Raw genomic sequence first — 15,742 nt, forward strand, 5'->3', positions numbered from 1 at the left:
CTCAGTGGTGTTTTGGTTGGGTAGCTCCCAGTACCAAAACAAAGGGGAAGGATCGATGGGAAATCAGGACCCTGAGACTGACAGTCCCCAGGAACAATGGGGAGAGGCCAATGCTCCAGGTCAGCCTGATTAGCCTACCCACTCTGTCAATCAGGGAGTCAGGAGGCCAGGGGCATCCCGTCCTCCACGTGAGCTGGAATTGCTTGGGTCAGACAGAGTGGGGCCAAGCTAAGGAGAAAGCAGGGGCCCATGCTGAGCTGTGCCAGATCCAGAGGGGCCAGAAAAGCAGCCCAGGAAGCAGGTCAGTGCTGGGGTCACAGTCACAAAAGCAGCACACAGAGCAGACCTGTGCTGGGAGGAGAGCTGCAACAACCAGAGCCAGAGAAGCCACTCAGGGAGCTGGAGGCAGAGCAGCAGCCGTGCTGAGACAGAGTGGTGGAGCCAGAGCTGGAGCCGTCCAGAGCTGAGTGCGGTGAGCAGCTGGGAAGGGCGAGGGGGACCTTGGCATTTCCCTGCGCTGGGCCCGCTGCCCCCCAGCCAAGACGCCTTGCAGGCCAGACTTGGAGGGGGATTGTAACCCTGACAGATCAGGGGTGACGCTGGGAAGAAGGGTCCTGCCACCTAAAGCCTGAGAGTGTGTGGCCACCACCAGAGCAAGTGTCCGACCAGCAGCATCCCTGCAGCACAGCCAGGGCTGGAGAAGGAGGCCTGGGACTTGTGAGGAACAGACTGTGAACTCCCCTTACATTCCAGAGGCTGCCGTTTGTGATGTCCCCATGCCACAGAGCGGGATTATGTGTTTTCCTTTAACCTTCCCCATTTTTTTCCTTATCTTTTTTAATTGATTGTTGTTTAATAAATTGTATTTGCTTTGAACTGTATGTAATAATCAGTGGGTCAAGGAAGCACCCAGTGAACAGAGAGCACCCCGGAGTGGGGACTCCCTAGCCCCTGCCCTAAGTGACCATGACAAGGTTGAGGGTCAAGCCCCTTAGGAATCCTGGGCCCAGCCTTGTTGAGGTTATGAGGACTCTGCCTCACAGGAGAGTGGAAGGGGAGCCCTCGAGGTCAGTCACGCCTCTGGGAGCGAGGACTCAGATCCTTTCACTAGCCCATTTCATCGGGGTAGTGTATAAACCAGGAAAGTCCCCCACAATAGCAGGACCATTCCCCCGCTTACATCTACACACTGGCACCCCAGTGCTGTAGCCCCACTGTACGCCTCTCGTCGGGGTGGTATTTTTACAGCGCTGCAACTGTGCAGTTTCTGTGCAGTAAGTGGCTTGGCAGTGTGTACACCCCATGAGTTACAATGCAGAAACTGCTTTATTGCACAGAAACTTGCCAGTGTAGACAAGGCCTAAGTCTGAGAGCATTCCCTCCACATGGGAGAAGATATAGAAGACCCTGGAAGCATCTCCATTTGCCTCATTCCTGCTCTGATCTCTGGACTATGGACTTACACTAAAAAGAGCATTCCAACCAATTGACTGAGGACCTTCCAATCTTTTGGAAGTTACCAGAAACTTTACAAGCCATCAGTCTGTAACATCATTGCTTCAAACCTCATACAAAAACTTGGCAATGATTGTATGTAATTGATTTCTTTGACCATTTTAAATCTCTCATTCTTTTCTCTTATAAATAAACCTTTAAATATTAGATAAAGGATTCGCAACAGTGTGATTATTGGATAAGATCTGAGTTATATATTGACCTGGGTATGTGGGTCATCTTTTGAGATCAGAAGAACCCTTCATTTGATTAAACTGGTTTTAAATAACCACTCATCATAAAGTCTAGTTTAGTGTCTGCCTGATGAAATAAGGGCTGGGATACCTAAGACGACTGCATTTCTGTGTTCTTGTTAACCAGAGTGGTGGGACAGAAGTTTGCTTTTGTTACTGGCTTGGTATAATTTATGGAAGAATAGCCACTAGTTTGGGGTGGATTGGCCCCATTTTTCAGCAGTTTGTCCAGAATCTGGTATTCTTCACTGTGACCCACTGAGGCACGGTGACATATGCTTATACATTTTAATTAATCATTGAAAGGGACATCTAATTAACATTATCTGTAAACAGCAAAATAAAGAGAACAGATGTCTGAACTGGGTCACTGTCTTTATTTTAACACAACATTCCTGAAACATTTCAGATTATACCTGTGAGAAATTTTATATGGCAGATAAGCACCAACAGTCAGATTCTAGAAACCTTTACTCATGCAAAAAGGCTTTCCTCAGATGAGTAGCAGGTGTGCACTATTAGCCCATTACATACAAACTTCCCACACAACACTTTAATAAAGTACCCGTTAAATATTGCTGAATCTTCAAAGACCAGAGCAAACACAGCCAAACTATATATTTTATTTGGAAGTACAACTTTGCAACAGATTAAATGTTAACTTAAGTCAGACATAGTTACAGCTCTGGATACTAGAGCTGCGTGATATGCTGCAGAGATTGACATGGTGTATTTAAAAATGTTTAAAAGATTACAGGGTAAAGGAAAATACCATAATTTTGTTTCAGAAACATGTTTCAATTCATAAAGTGGCCAGCAATCTAAATCGATATCAGTAAATTGCCACAAACTGAAGTGTTATTTACCTCAAATATCTAAAATATTTTACAAAGCTTGGTATGTCAGCTTACAAACATGTCAGCTAAATCCTGACATTTGTGGAAAGTGTTTGAATTAATAGTTTGTTTTGTCAAATTCAGAATAATACACAAACTTTACAACGTATGACATTCACAGAAACATTACTCATCTTTAAAAAAAAAAAAAAAAGGAAAGCACCTTATTCTGTGCTTCTTAGAATTTTCTAGGTTTCATATATAAAAACTAAAGTGTAACTAATGTGAGCAAAAATTTGTTGTTGCTAGGCAACCAATAGACAACATTGTTAAGGCACAGGTGAGAATCTGTATGAATGAATTAAAACAGAAGAATTATTTCTTGAAAGGTCAGAAGCAACTCACTATTTGAACATGTGATGTGCACAATTACTTATTATCATACAGTTCAATCATAAACAAGCAAGGCATGATCCTGCCACAATTATTCATGAGAAGGACTATTCATAGGAGTACAGGTTGTAGGGATTTTTTATATAACAAGAAAATTCAGATTGTATGCAGTTTACTAATTTTCCTCTAAGGACCTGGCCCGAAGACCACTGAAGTCAATGGGATTATTTAACCTGAATTCAATGGGCTGTGAATCAGGCCCTTAATGCTCATAATAGGACAAAAACAACAGACCATTAACTAACAGCTCAGTAGGGCTAGGGTTACCATCCGTCTGTATTTCCCCAGACATGACCGGCTTTTGCATCTCTAAATAGCTGTCTGGGAGGAACTGGTAACAAGGTTAAAATATCCGGGGGGGTTTTCTCCCTCGCCTCCCTCCCTTCCATGCAGAGTGCAGCTGCTGATTGAGCGGCTGGGCCAATTGAGCTGTTCCCATTGGCCTCCAGCAGCCAGAGCCCTCCCCTACTCCCCCCTCCCTCTGTCTGCAGCCCTGTATAACACACAAACCGACCCACCGGGCAGCGTGTTTTGCAAACACGTGGAGCCAGAATGGTAAGGGGAGTCTGGTGGGGGGGGGCAGAGGGGGGAGTCCAGGAGCGGGGAAGTGTTGGATGGGTCCCCAGCCCCTCCACCTGCCAGCCCCCTCCGCGCGTCGTCCCCCCCCGTGAACTCCCCCCAACCTGCTTGTACTACCAGAGCCAGCAGCAACTGCTGTCTGCTGCCCCTGAGTCCTAGCATCCCCCATCCACTAATGGGAAGACAGGCTGCCCTTACCCTGCCCTTCCACCCTAGCCCTGAGCCTCTCCAACGCCGCAAACCCCTCAGCTCCAGCCCTCATCCCCCTGCACCATAATCCTCTGCTCCAGCCCTGAGCCTCCTCCTGCATCATGAACCCCACATCCTCAGATCCACAGCCCTCACCCCTGCATCCCCTCCTATCCCCAAACTCCCACCCCCCTTCCCACACACCCCCTCCTGCCCTCAAACTCCCTCCCAAAGCCTGCACCCCCTCCCACCCCCAAACTCCATCCCAGATCCTGCACCCCTCACCCGCTCCTGCACACCCATCCCCTGCCCCAGCCTGGAGCCTGCATCCAGCACCCAAACTCTATCCCAGAGCCTGCACCCTGCACCCCTCCTGCACCCTAATCCCCAGCCCAGGACCTGGACCCCAGACGACCTCCCAGAGCCTTAGAAAGGTGTGGGGGGGGTTCTGGACACCATCAAAATTTCTACAACCCTGCCACCCATGCTAGTGGATAAGGGTCAGGGCAGTCAGGAGACAGGTAGGATCCTAGGGGTGCGGGGTTCTCAACAGGGAGTAGTCAGGGGACAAGAAGCAGGGGGGGTTGGGATTCTGAGGGGGGCAGTCAGGGGGTGGGAAGTGGAAAGGAGGGGATGGGGGGGGGGGTGGGGGCAGGTCTAGGGCAGGGCTCCCCCCCCCCAGTGTCTTCTTTTTTGATTGTGGAAATATGGTAACTACAAGTAGGGCCATTAACTTAGAGTAAAGGCATACTAATGGCTAAAATCAAATACAAATGTATTGTCTGATCACTGGCATGGTGAAGGGCTCAATTCCACAAACTCTTATTCCCATGAGTAATCGTTACATAGATGAGGAGTAATCCCTTTGAAACCAATGGTATTACACATGAGAGAAAATGTTGTAGTTCCCATAACCTGCAGTAACATGGAGGCAATGTGCATAATCTTCAGGAGAGAAACTGCCACTTAAGGCCAAGCACAAAGTATTTAACGTGAATGTAAATAGTGTGTTTAAACAAACACTTGGAAACACTGAGTTTTTTTATTTACAGTGGATTCTAAGCTTCTCTCTAGGTTTTTGCTCAATTTTGTCCAGTCAATAAATCACAGATTTGGAGTTCAAAACTGTGGCTGTGCATAATGAGCTGATTGGAAATCCCATGCATCTACCATTTAATTCTGCAAATTCACTCACACAACTCTAGTGCACCAAAAAAAAAGGGGAGGCATAAGAGAGTGACTCATTTGCACTTAATTTCTTCATAACAAAAAAGTATAATTATTGGTGATCAGAGAGTATACTGTCAGGATTGTACAGTACATGTTACTAGATGCTTTAATAGATTATAGTCAAATCCTTTTAATGCCACATCTCAGACTGTCTTGAAGTGGTGTGACAATAATAGAAGTTCCCTCACACAGAATTAGACTTATGAATGCCGAGAGTCTGAAGATTCGTTAATATTAAAGCACATTATAAACAGAAATTATATTAAAAGCGCTCATCTTAATTGTTTTCATGCACTGAAATAAGTCAGAGTTTATTTCACAAATGATGATGACTACATCATAGGCACCATTGTGAATTCCTTCAAAGACCTTGAGCTAATGTAACAGAAAATATAGAGTAAACTACGGAAAGAAAATATTCTAGTCCGCCCATTCCACCTACTACCAAGTTGCTTCTTTTGTTCATAATAAGTTACCACAATCTAACCAGGTGAAAGACCATCCATTATGCCCATTACATCCATCATAACCCCTCCAGTTAAACAGAGCTTTTGTTCTCAATCAATATAAACTAAAGCATTGCACATTTTCTTGACTTATTCTTAGTGAGATTGTAATTTAAATATTAACATTTTGCAAGGTATTTACTGCAAAGTTTCAAGAGGAAACCCAGACTGCAGCTTAGTTCATGTTCACAATAATGCTAACTCTGTCTTCAATCAATCAGCAGGAAAAGCATAGTACTCATCTTCAGAAAAGCTACCTGTAATGATTTACTAGCATGGTTAAAAATAGTTTGCTATATGATAAAACTTTTCATTAAAGGGCTAACAGCAACCTGTTATTTATTACTCAATCAAGGCTGACTGGCAGGTACAATTTTCTCTTTGGATAACAGCATTAGAGTACAAAATGAACCACTCAGCAAATAATTCTGCTCACCATGTGGAAACACAAACAGGATATATTCACAAACTCAATGAAAATTTCTATTACACAGAATTATTTTATATTATGGTCAAAATGCGCAATAAATAAAATAAAAGTTGTGACCAAAGCGGTTGAAATGGATCAAAACAAGACTGTAGAAGTGATACAATACTCCTTTTAATTAGACTATTTAACGTGACATTAAATTGTTTTCCTTCTTAGAAACAGCACTTCAACAATGCATGAAATCTTTGCAGCTCAGGATATTAGAAGACAATAAAAGGATTCCGGTCTCTTACAAGGAAGTTGCAGCCTCTTAGAACAACTAGCATGGTGTAAAATTGTGTCATATGAATTTTAATGCAACACAAATATGAAAGATTCAAAAAGAACAAAGGCAGCATAGTCCTATTACATACTACACAAATGACCTATTATAATCTGAACAGCACACTACATTACAATTAAAGTTATTTCAAAAGAGGGTCACAGGGGTCAAATGTAACGGCTGCAGAATGAGGTATTTCCTTTATGTAATATTAGAGAAATGCAAAATACCAAACACTGTGGTAATGTTAGAGAGTTGAAAAGACACTCATATTTAGGCCATTGGGAATCCAGATCTCTAATTAAAAATACTTGTAATTATCCTTACTGACTACAGATTCCAAATTTGTGGGAGTTCAGATATTTATAAAAGACTGCAATTGATGTGCATTTGTTTAGGATATTTTCATGCACAGACCGTATTTCAAGTTGCTGGACATCCTAAAATACTTTGTGTACCTTTTAAAAAATTTTAAATCAATGAAAGTAACTAGAGTCTTCTTGGTGGGTTAAACGAGTTGGGTAAATTTCTTCCACATCCTGCTATTTCTGCTGCAGCTTCAATTATATTCCCAATGGTGGCAGTTGACAGATTTTGACAAAAACAGAATTGCAAGTAAGGTTTCTCTCTATGATATTATGGTCTCCGATTCTGGATCAAAAGGAGCTATTTTTACCAGCTGCATAAAGAAATAGTGTACACAATGGGGTCAATCTGAAAATTGCTGGATGGCAAAAAAGTACACACAAACCCATTAAGACATAAGCCTAGTGTTAGACTGGTGCTTGGTTGTGGGGAGGAAGACAACAAAATAAAGATGATCAGTACATCACGTAGGTCCACAGTGAGACAAGTCATTATTCATTCTGGTAAGATGTTTTGTCATTTATTTCCATCGGGACTTGGGCCCTTTCTTTGATTTGAAATAAGCATTTTGGTATGAAATCGTTAACCCCTGGCTACAGTGTTGATTGTAAGGAATAATAATTCTCCTACTTTCTCTGAAAAAGAGTAGAATAAACTTGTAAAACAATCAGAACTTAAAAGTGCATGCTGCTATTGAGAACGTTAAATGAAGGGAGAATTTCCTATACCAAAACCTAAATTCAAATATATTCCTATGTAGGGAGGGATTAGCCAAATGTACTACATGGCATTAAGAATTAAACCAAAATATAACTTTAATAAAACAGTGATACATATACCATATTTTATAATAAAGCATTCGTAAAGAGACATTTTTCTTCTAAGAATTGTGAAATTCATGAGGCGGGATAAGTTCGCTTTAGTTTCCAGAAACTACATACTCTACCAAAATTTTATTCCAAACCTAAGATTTGTTTCTCAAATATGAATTACACTTTCTCTGTTTGTACTGTAGCACTATTTCACCCACCTGAACATCTGACTGTCACTCCACAGGTTGTGTTAGATCACAATATCTTTAGTTTGGTTCCCAGCCAGGGCTCACTCAGTCATAAAACAAGACTGAATATAGCAAAAGCACTGGAAGAACTTCTGTAATGGATTGGCTACCTGCCTAGAGGATAGAAGCCGCTTTATAGTCCAGGTTTGGCATTAAAAGTGGCATTAGCCATCTGGGCTCTCCCAGTTCTGATCTACTTTTACAGTCCACTGAAAAACATTCTTAAAATTTAGATTATAATAGAAAATTAATGTATTTAAAGTTTAGAAGAATAGGATATTTCTTACATTATTTAAATGAGATAAAATGCTCTTTACATATTTCAGAATTATCTAGGCAACAAGTTCCAACATACAGACCCTCTATTTCATTATTTATTTTCTTGGATGATGAGAAAACTCATGCTATTACATCCCTTAAAGAGGATTTATTCACCTACAGGAAGACAGGCTTTAGTTCACTTTATTAAGGCTTAACTGTAAAATACTACAGTCAGACTCTCTCATTCATTTGGAAATATACTTTTATATAAGGAAAGAAACCTGAATCTTTAATGTTTCACTTTGTGAATAAAATTTGCATTCATTTAGAAAATTCAGGAATCTGATTAGCTATAGACAGATATACACACAGTCATACATTTCAACCACAGCTTCTCATGAATTTTGATGCTATTTTTACACAATAATATGCATTTGTACATTATATGTGATTATTTAGTTTACTCACATCTGCATCCCTACTTTCCACATATAAGCTTATACTACCATGTACTTGAGGTTGTGCAATCTGAACTCGCCCTACATCTTTTCAACAGGAGACAATTTTCCAGAGAGACTAGCTGGTCTATTCTACCTTCTGCAGCACAACAGGAAAGCTACCATGAATAATGTCTAGTTCTGAAGAGCACACTATTGTTATCAGCCACAAATCAGATTTACATCTCTAAAAGGAGAACTTCAACCATATAAGTTATGCCATAATGAAATTACTGTCTTCATATATGTCACATGTGGACGTTTACATTAACCTTGTGTGATGCCTGCTAATATGCAGCCATTGTATGTTTACTGCATATACTCTTTGTTTAATTTGTACATATTTAGAGGTACGGCCAATTATTTTCCTAAGGTAAGTCAACAGGACAATTCTGCCTCCGATTAAGAGCCCTAACGTGCTGTGATACTACCCGGATTCAATATTTCCATTGCTTTGGATCGTGCCCCCGTAATACCACTACCGACTCAGAAGCTAAGGGTTAACAGACGTCACTAAGGTTCAGAGATAGCTTTCTGACACAAACTAACGCTCGACCCTGGAAATCATGATGGGGGGGGGGGTGAGGCGTCATTGCTCGTTGGATTTAAAATAATTTCCCATCTGAAGGCTGCAGGAGTCAGCTATACGTGGGATTCCAACCAAACTCTGCTGTGTCCTTTGGGAACTAACATCCCTGTCAAGACAGCAAAGTGTTCCAAAAGGTCAATTTATGATTATTTCCATTGTCCTGTACACCGCGTCTGCAAGCTAAGAATCGCATCCGAGGGGACGAGAGAGAAATATTAGCTCTGCGATAAGCTCCCAGCTACTTGTAGAATTGCAGATTTCATACGGCCTCTCCCTTATCTGGCTTTGGGGTGAGGGCGATGATGATAGAGAAACGCGGCTCATTCTTTCGAGAAAAAGCCCTTGACATGAGAACTGGAGCCTGAGACTGCACCTTCTTCCCTGCCCTCTGCTGGGACTGCCTGCCTAATACAGACCCGGCTCCGCAGCTGCCCCAGGTGACACACCGCCTGCTTGGTTTAAATTCCTTTTGCCTTCCTGGCTAAACAGCCCATTACGCGGGAAGCTCTACTATAATGTCTCTTCTAAGCACCTAGTGGGATTCTGCTCTGAGTCACTCGGGTGTGAATTCGAACTCACGTCACTGAAGTTAATGGAGAAGTTAATTCTTCATTGCACCAGGTAGTAGAGACCAGAATTTGTTGCCCCTTCTCAGCACGTTGTCTGCACCTTGTTCTCAGGAGGAGCCTTCCTCAGCAGCAAACAAGCGCCGGTGCTACCAATTGAACCCCTTCCCCTTTACTCCAAACACCTGCCAGTCTACAAAGACGTGTGGGAATTGAAGGAACTCCTGGGTTGGGGACTAATCACACTGTTTCCCGTAAACTGGCAATTTCTTCTCCCTGAACAACTTCCTAATAAATTCATAAAAGCTCTTCTGGCTCATGCATTCAAACAAAAGCAAACTAATCATGATTTCGGCTGGGGTTCATTAGGGCCTTTCAATTCGCATTGCCCTAGCACCCGCAAAACACACAGAGAGAAAGCAAAGTTCTGAAGCGTTTAGAAGTGTCCGAAGTTTGGAAAGTTCTGTCCGTTCTATCGATGTTTCTGTCTGTCTAGGTCGCTGTATCGCTGCCCTTCAGAGCAAGCTTTTATGGGCAAGCAGAGTAAGCATTACCTGTCTAGTGTACACTCTTCAAAGTGACTCTGACTACCCCTTTGGGTTACACTGTTTCGGCCACTTTTTCCTATCCACTGGCATATATGTTTGCACACACTGACGGCCATCAACCAGTGTGTCTGTCAATCTTTCAATTCCCCTCCAGTCCACGCTGTCTGTCCATTGAGATGTTACTCTCCTCTCCCCCAATTTTCCCACACTCCTCCCAGCCCCCCAGACCAGCTACTTTGCGCCTCTCCTCCAGCCCCGCGCCATAATTCTTCCTGCATCAATCTTCGCTGTTTCCTCAATTCGTTTACCAGGCTGCTGTGGAGCCGTTCAAAAATCTCGGGTTTTTCCATCATTTCCTTCGGTTGGACCCATCCCACCTCCAAAGGAGAAAGGGGATCTCTGCCCAAAGTTTGCAGAGACTGCCCCACTTTCCCCTCCCCCACTCTGGTTCAAGTGGAAGCTTTAAACGGGGAGTGGATGGAGGAAGAAACGCCCAAAGGGAAATTTCCTCACCAGCTTGAGACACCGCTACAGAGAAAAAGAGGCTCCCATCAAATTACAAAACCCAATCACCTCGATTGACTTGTTTGGCTAATAATCAAGGAAAATAGGAGAAACGGTGCCTTCACTGGGGCGGTATACCTTACACTGGCTGTAAGGTATACTGCCAACGCAACGCCCTCCTCCAACCTAAGTAAAGGGAAAGCAAAGTCCAGGCAGCAGCAGGTCCCTGCTCCCCCCACCGTCCCCAGCACCGCCACTCTCTCTGCGGAGCTGGGAGCAAGCCCTGCTCACCCACCCACCAGCATGCTGCCTGGCCAGCCAGTGCAAGGAGGTGTGAGTGGGTGCCCACTCCTCCCTGCCGACCCCCCGAAAGTGCCAGGGACAGGCGCGCGAGAAAGACCGGAGCGGAGAAAGGGGAAAGAAAGCAACCGGCTCACCCCCAGCTTCCTGCTGCGGATTTTCACGTAGCCCTGCTTGACGATATCGTTAAAGTTGGAGGCCATGGCCAACGGTGCCTGCTTCCTCCGCTCGCAGTCCGGGGGCCTCGTCCTCCTCCTCCTCCTCCGGCTCTTCCGGGGTGCCTCTGGCCGCCGGCTCCCGGGGAGCCTCTGGCATCCAGGCAGCAGCAGCAGCCGGGCTGCTCCCCGCTCCCGCCTGGCTCGCGCTGCCCGGCTGCAGCCCGCTCCTCCCGCAGGGCGCTGCGCTCAGCCCCGGAGCCCCTGGAGCGGCGGCGGCGAGGGGGGAGAGCGAGCGGCTCTGCTCCAGCAGCGGGGAGATGGAGAGAAAGGGGGAAGCGGCGGCCGCTGCTACTGCCTGGAGCTGAGACCCGCTCCTCGCTCTTCCGCCAGCTGTTTGCTTCCCCCTCCCCTGCTGCTGTCGCCGCCACCGGCACAGAAGCCGCCCTCCCGCATCACTCGGCGGTAGCGCCACAGCTGTCCGGACCGCACCATCCGCCTGCGCTGCGAGGGGGAGGGTGGGCACCGGCTCCGGGCCGCCTCCTCACACCTCAGCAGCCAGGGGAGGAGGGGAAGGCACCATCTGCCGGTCCCACCTCCAGGCTCTCTTCCCCGCACCTCAGCCAGGCACGCTCCACCTCCGCTGCTGCCCACGCTCCCGGGAAAAGATGCTCGGGGAGTTTATGCCCTCGGCTCAGCCAGCCCTTTTTGTGACCCAGGGGAATAGCACGGATTTCCTGGCTCGGGTAGCGGAGGGAAGAGGAGGGCAAGGGTCTAATTTTGCCTCTTAAAAACGTAGTAAGGGAAATAATCCTCGGCCTTCCCTCGGGCTCGTCCAGTTGGGCTGTGACTGTTGAAGGCAGAGATCATCCCTCCTATGTTTGTACTGTGCCTAGCACAATAAGTGCAACTGTCATTTCAATAAATAACTATAATGGTCCATTCTGAGACTGTGGCAGCTGCTTAAGGATTTTTACACTTGACCAGGGCACATGTGCATACCCTGGTAGGCACAATCCCTGTATGTTTTCATGTGGACAAAGTCATGTCTGAATTGACATGCACCAAAAAGTGTTGGGTACACTTGTGAGAGGACTAGATCCTGCAAACACTGACAGGCAAGAGAAACTTTATTCAATATCAGGCTCTTTGGTTGAGAGTTTCCAACCCAGCCAGGCCATTTAGCCACAAGAACACCCACTGAAATGAAACAAGTGTATAACCTGTATGGCTAAAATGATTTGAAAAGCTCAGATATTTAGTTTAAAGTGACTCAGGTGTGTGTTTGTTTGCGGATCATGCACATATGATGTTAAAAGTTCAGGCATGAGTGATTTACACATAGGCATAAAGAAAGTCTGGACTCTTCTTTTTAAGTCATTCAGGAATGCACACTAGATCCCATTGCCAAACACTCTAGAGTATTACATCAATAAAACAAACATTTTGAACAATCAACAAAAAAATAAAGTACAAGCTCCTTTGAGCTTGAGAAATGGAACTTTACATTGTGCCACACACATAGTACTATACCCTCAGCAGTGATAAGCATGTCTTTAATTATAATGCTCCTTAAGGCAGATCTAGCAAAGAATGATTCTGCACGAATGCTAGATTATGTTTTGAAGACACCAGGAAATACAACTCTGATTGATTTACTTGTTTGTTTTAAGTATGTGCAAACCCAGGGTAGACAGGTGATTTAGCCTGCTCCACAAAGCCAAACTATAGAGGTAAGAGACACATCATTAGCAGATTGTAAAAAATAATTTTTTTAGAATATTTTATATGAAAGTTAGAGGTTTATGATAGGCTTAACGAAAGTTTCATGACTTTTTTACTAAAAAATTGCTGTTCTCAGTCAAATTGCACCATTGACCCCTGAAGCGTTATTTATGAAGAATTTGCAATATATGCTGTACATATATATTACAGATTTAAAGTGTGCTTTTGAGGTGAGATCAAAAGTACACTTTTCCATAATTTCTCTTTTCTATTTTAAGTGGTTTTCATATCAGTCTCAGTAAGAAATGTTAATGTACAGGACATTAAAATTATAATATTATATTTTATTGTTTCTCCCATTAAGTGAGTTTCTTCTCTGAAATAATAATATTTAGATTGGCCAACCTTTTGGCAAGTTGTACTTTCCAGTAAAACTCTCTAGAGTTACATCTAGAAATACACCTTTAAGCACATAAGGAAAAGATGGAGACTGATCAAAATCTGGAAAATAGATTTCAAAGCTTTGGAGATGGAGTTAAGAGAAAAGGCTATGTCATTTCAATATATATTTTATATTAATATATAGGAATAATAAGTGGATTAAAATATAAGGCTTGATGTGTCTGGAACTCCAGATTTATTTTAAACTCATCTGAAAGTCTAGACTTGCATCCAATTATCTTGGTTTAGTACCCTATTTTAGGAAAAGACTGAGCATTAACAGTCTGATCCACTGACAATAGTAGGCTTTGGATCAGATCCTAGTGAGTTTGAAATTTTCCACATGCTAGGGAAGGAATATTCTCACTCAACTTCCAATTTCATCTTTTTTTCCTGTTTAATTTAAACTTTATTTGTTAACAGATAAGTGAGGTGAGAGTTTAACTCTCCCTAAACTTTCCTCGACACTGGCTTCTAGCAGTATAACATCTGCATTATTTCCATCCAATCAAAAGCATTTATCTAATCAAGCAGTTGTTCTTGGTAGATAAGATGAGCGAGAGATGGAGAGAAATATTTGTCATATAGACAGATATAGCTTGTGGCTATTTATAATAAAATGACCAAGAGATAGTATAACTTTGTTCTCCAACTCTAGATACAAGGATATTTCTTTCCTAATTTTAAATTTGGGGTTATTTCATATCAAAATATTCCATGACTCAAGAAAAAAAATGGAATTTGTTTATTGATAGAAGTGTTTTCAAGATGCCTTAGGACACATTAAATAGAGGGTTTGACCAAAATGAGACTAGCAGTTGTTTAAATTACAGAAAACATCCACTGATATTTGAAAGAGCAGTGTGCAAAATACACTAAAGGACTTTTATGGCACAGCAGCAAGGTCCACATGGTCCCTTAGTACTCAGCAGGTTAAAGCACTGTATATTTAACTCAACCTTGTTGCATACTAATTATCTGTGTAAACGGGCCCTTAGAAAGTCCATCCAGAGAGTGGTCTGGTAGCAGAACAGTATTCTTTGTCAGAACTGCTTCAAAACATACCAATGCCATCAGCTTCCAAAGCACAAATAAAACAGGTCCTTTGTCCCTAGATGAAAGTGAGCACTATCAGGAGTGGTAAATCCCTGACCCATTCAGTATCGTTGGGACCAAATCCAAATATTTTTCAGATAAACAACAGGTATTGCCACTCACCTCGGTCAAAAGCCTGCTCGTCTTGGTGAAACACTGTTATGCTCTGTCTGGTGCATAATATGAATGATTTTCCTGGTATTGTATGTTTCAAATCTGCTGTTATAAATCCCATATGAACTCATGAATGATTAAGGAATACCATGGTTATATCCAGTAGTTTAAATCAGCTTGAAACAGGATGGACACCTCTCCCTATATGAGCCAGAAAGGAGAGGGAGCTCTCCATCTGCTTTTAACAGAGGAGTGAAGTTGTGTTCTTCCCTCCCCACCCTTACTGGTTAACTCTAGAACAGAGTTGCAGGTACAAGTTTAGCAGGCATCTGAAAGTTAACATTCAGTAGTAACACTGGATGATTGTCTCCAAACACACTTTCAGGTTCTTCAGCATTCTCAGATTAAAACAAACAACAAACTTCTGAATGATAGTGCTAAGGTTGAAAATATATTTCCCTTAAAGACAATATTGACATGACTAAATAGCTAATTTAAAAAGCTAATGTTTTGAAAGCTATTACATTGACAATTAGGTTTAACAGCTGCCTAGTTGCTGTACCCCCTTGCCTGCCATCCTGCACAAACTACCAATTGCCATGAACATAAGTCTGCTATGTTGAGAAGGTGAAATATAACAATATTGTCTTCTGGGTGCACCAAACGAAAGAGCTACAGCCATTTATTCCACCCAAATTTGCATTCATGTGTATTACAGGCTCACTAGGCTACACTGCAAAACCTGTATTTCCTCACAAAGTATAGGGTAGACAGGATAAGTCTCTAACTTGTACCCACAAGAGGGTGTTTTTGACTTGTATCAGAAGGTTGAGTGGGGATTCATTGGAGTCCTGTGATTTATACTGGATGATGAATGGCAGAGAGATGGTTGACCTTGGACTATTTGTGATTATTAAAATGTGAGATGTAATCTCAGGCTTTTTTCAGGAGGGTGGAGTAGTGAGGGGTCAGATATCTCCTCTTTGTGGTTTTGAAGATCAAGGGCCACTTGTTTCTTTTGCTTTTTTACCACAATAACAATATGAAGAAACCACATGGAGATATCTTAATAACTGTATTGACTAATGTACACAAACATGCAAAGCCTAGCTATAAACATACGATCCCTCTGACTGGTTTCTGGCATCTTCTAAAACATATAAAACCCTGTGCACCACAAGAAGACTCACAAAGTATTCAGAGGCATCCCTATGCCTTATACCACTGT

General features: G+C 43.1%; 1 protein-coding gene across 2 annotated transcripts in view; it reads right to left on the reverse strand.

The window, feature by feature from the left end:
- DOK6 (docking protein 6) overlaps positions 1–11,598 on the reverse strand; it is a 400,728-nt gene extending 389,130 nt beyond the window's left edge. For both annotated transcript variants that reach the window (XM_034762544.1, XM_034762545.1), the window contains exon 1: positions 11,122–11,598. In XM_034762544.1, the coding sequence (XP_034618435.1) occupies positions 11,122–11,187 (66 nt within the window). In that variant the 5' untranslated portion in view covers positions 11,188–11,598. The remainder of the gene's footprint in view (positions 1–11,121) is intronic.
- Positions 11,599–15,742: the final 4,144 nt, after the last annotated feature.

The sequence above is a fragment of the Trachemys scripta genome, chromosome 2, assembly GCF_013100865.1.
Source record: "Trachemys scripta elegans isolate TJP31775 chromosome 2, CAS_Tse_1.0, whole genome shotgun sequence".
Taxonomy (NCBI): domain Eukaryota; kingdom Metazoa; phylum Chordata; order Testudines; family Emydidae; genus Trachemys; species Trachemys scripta.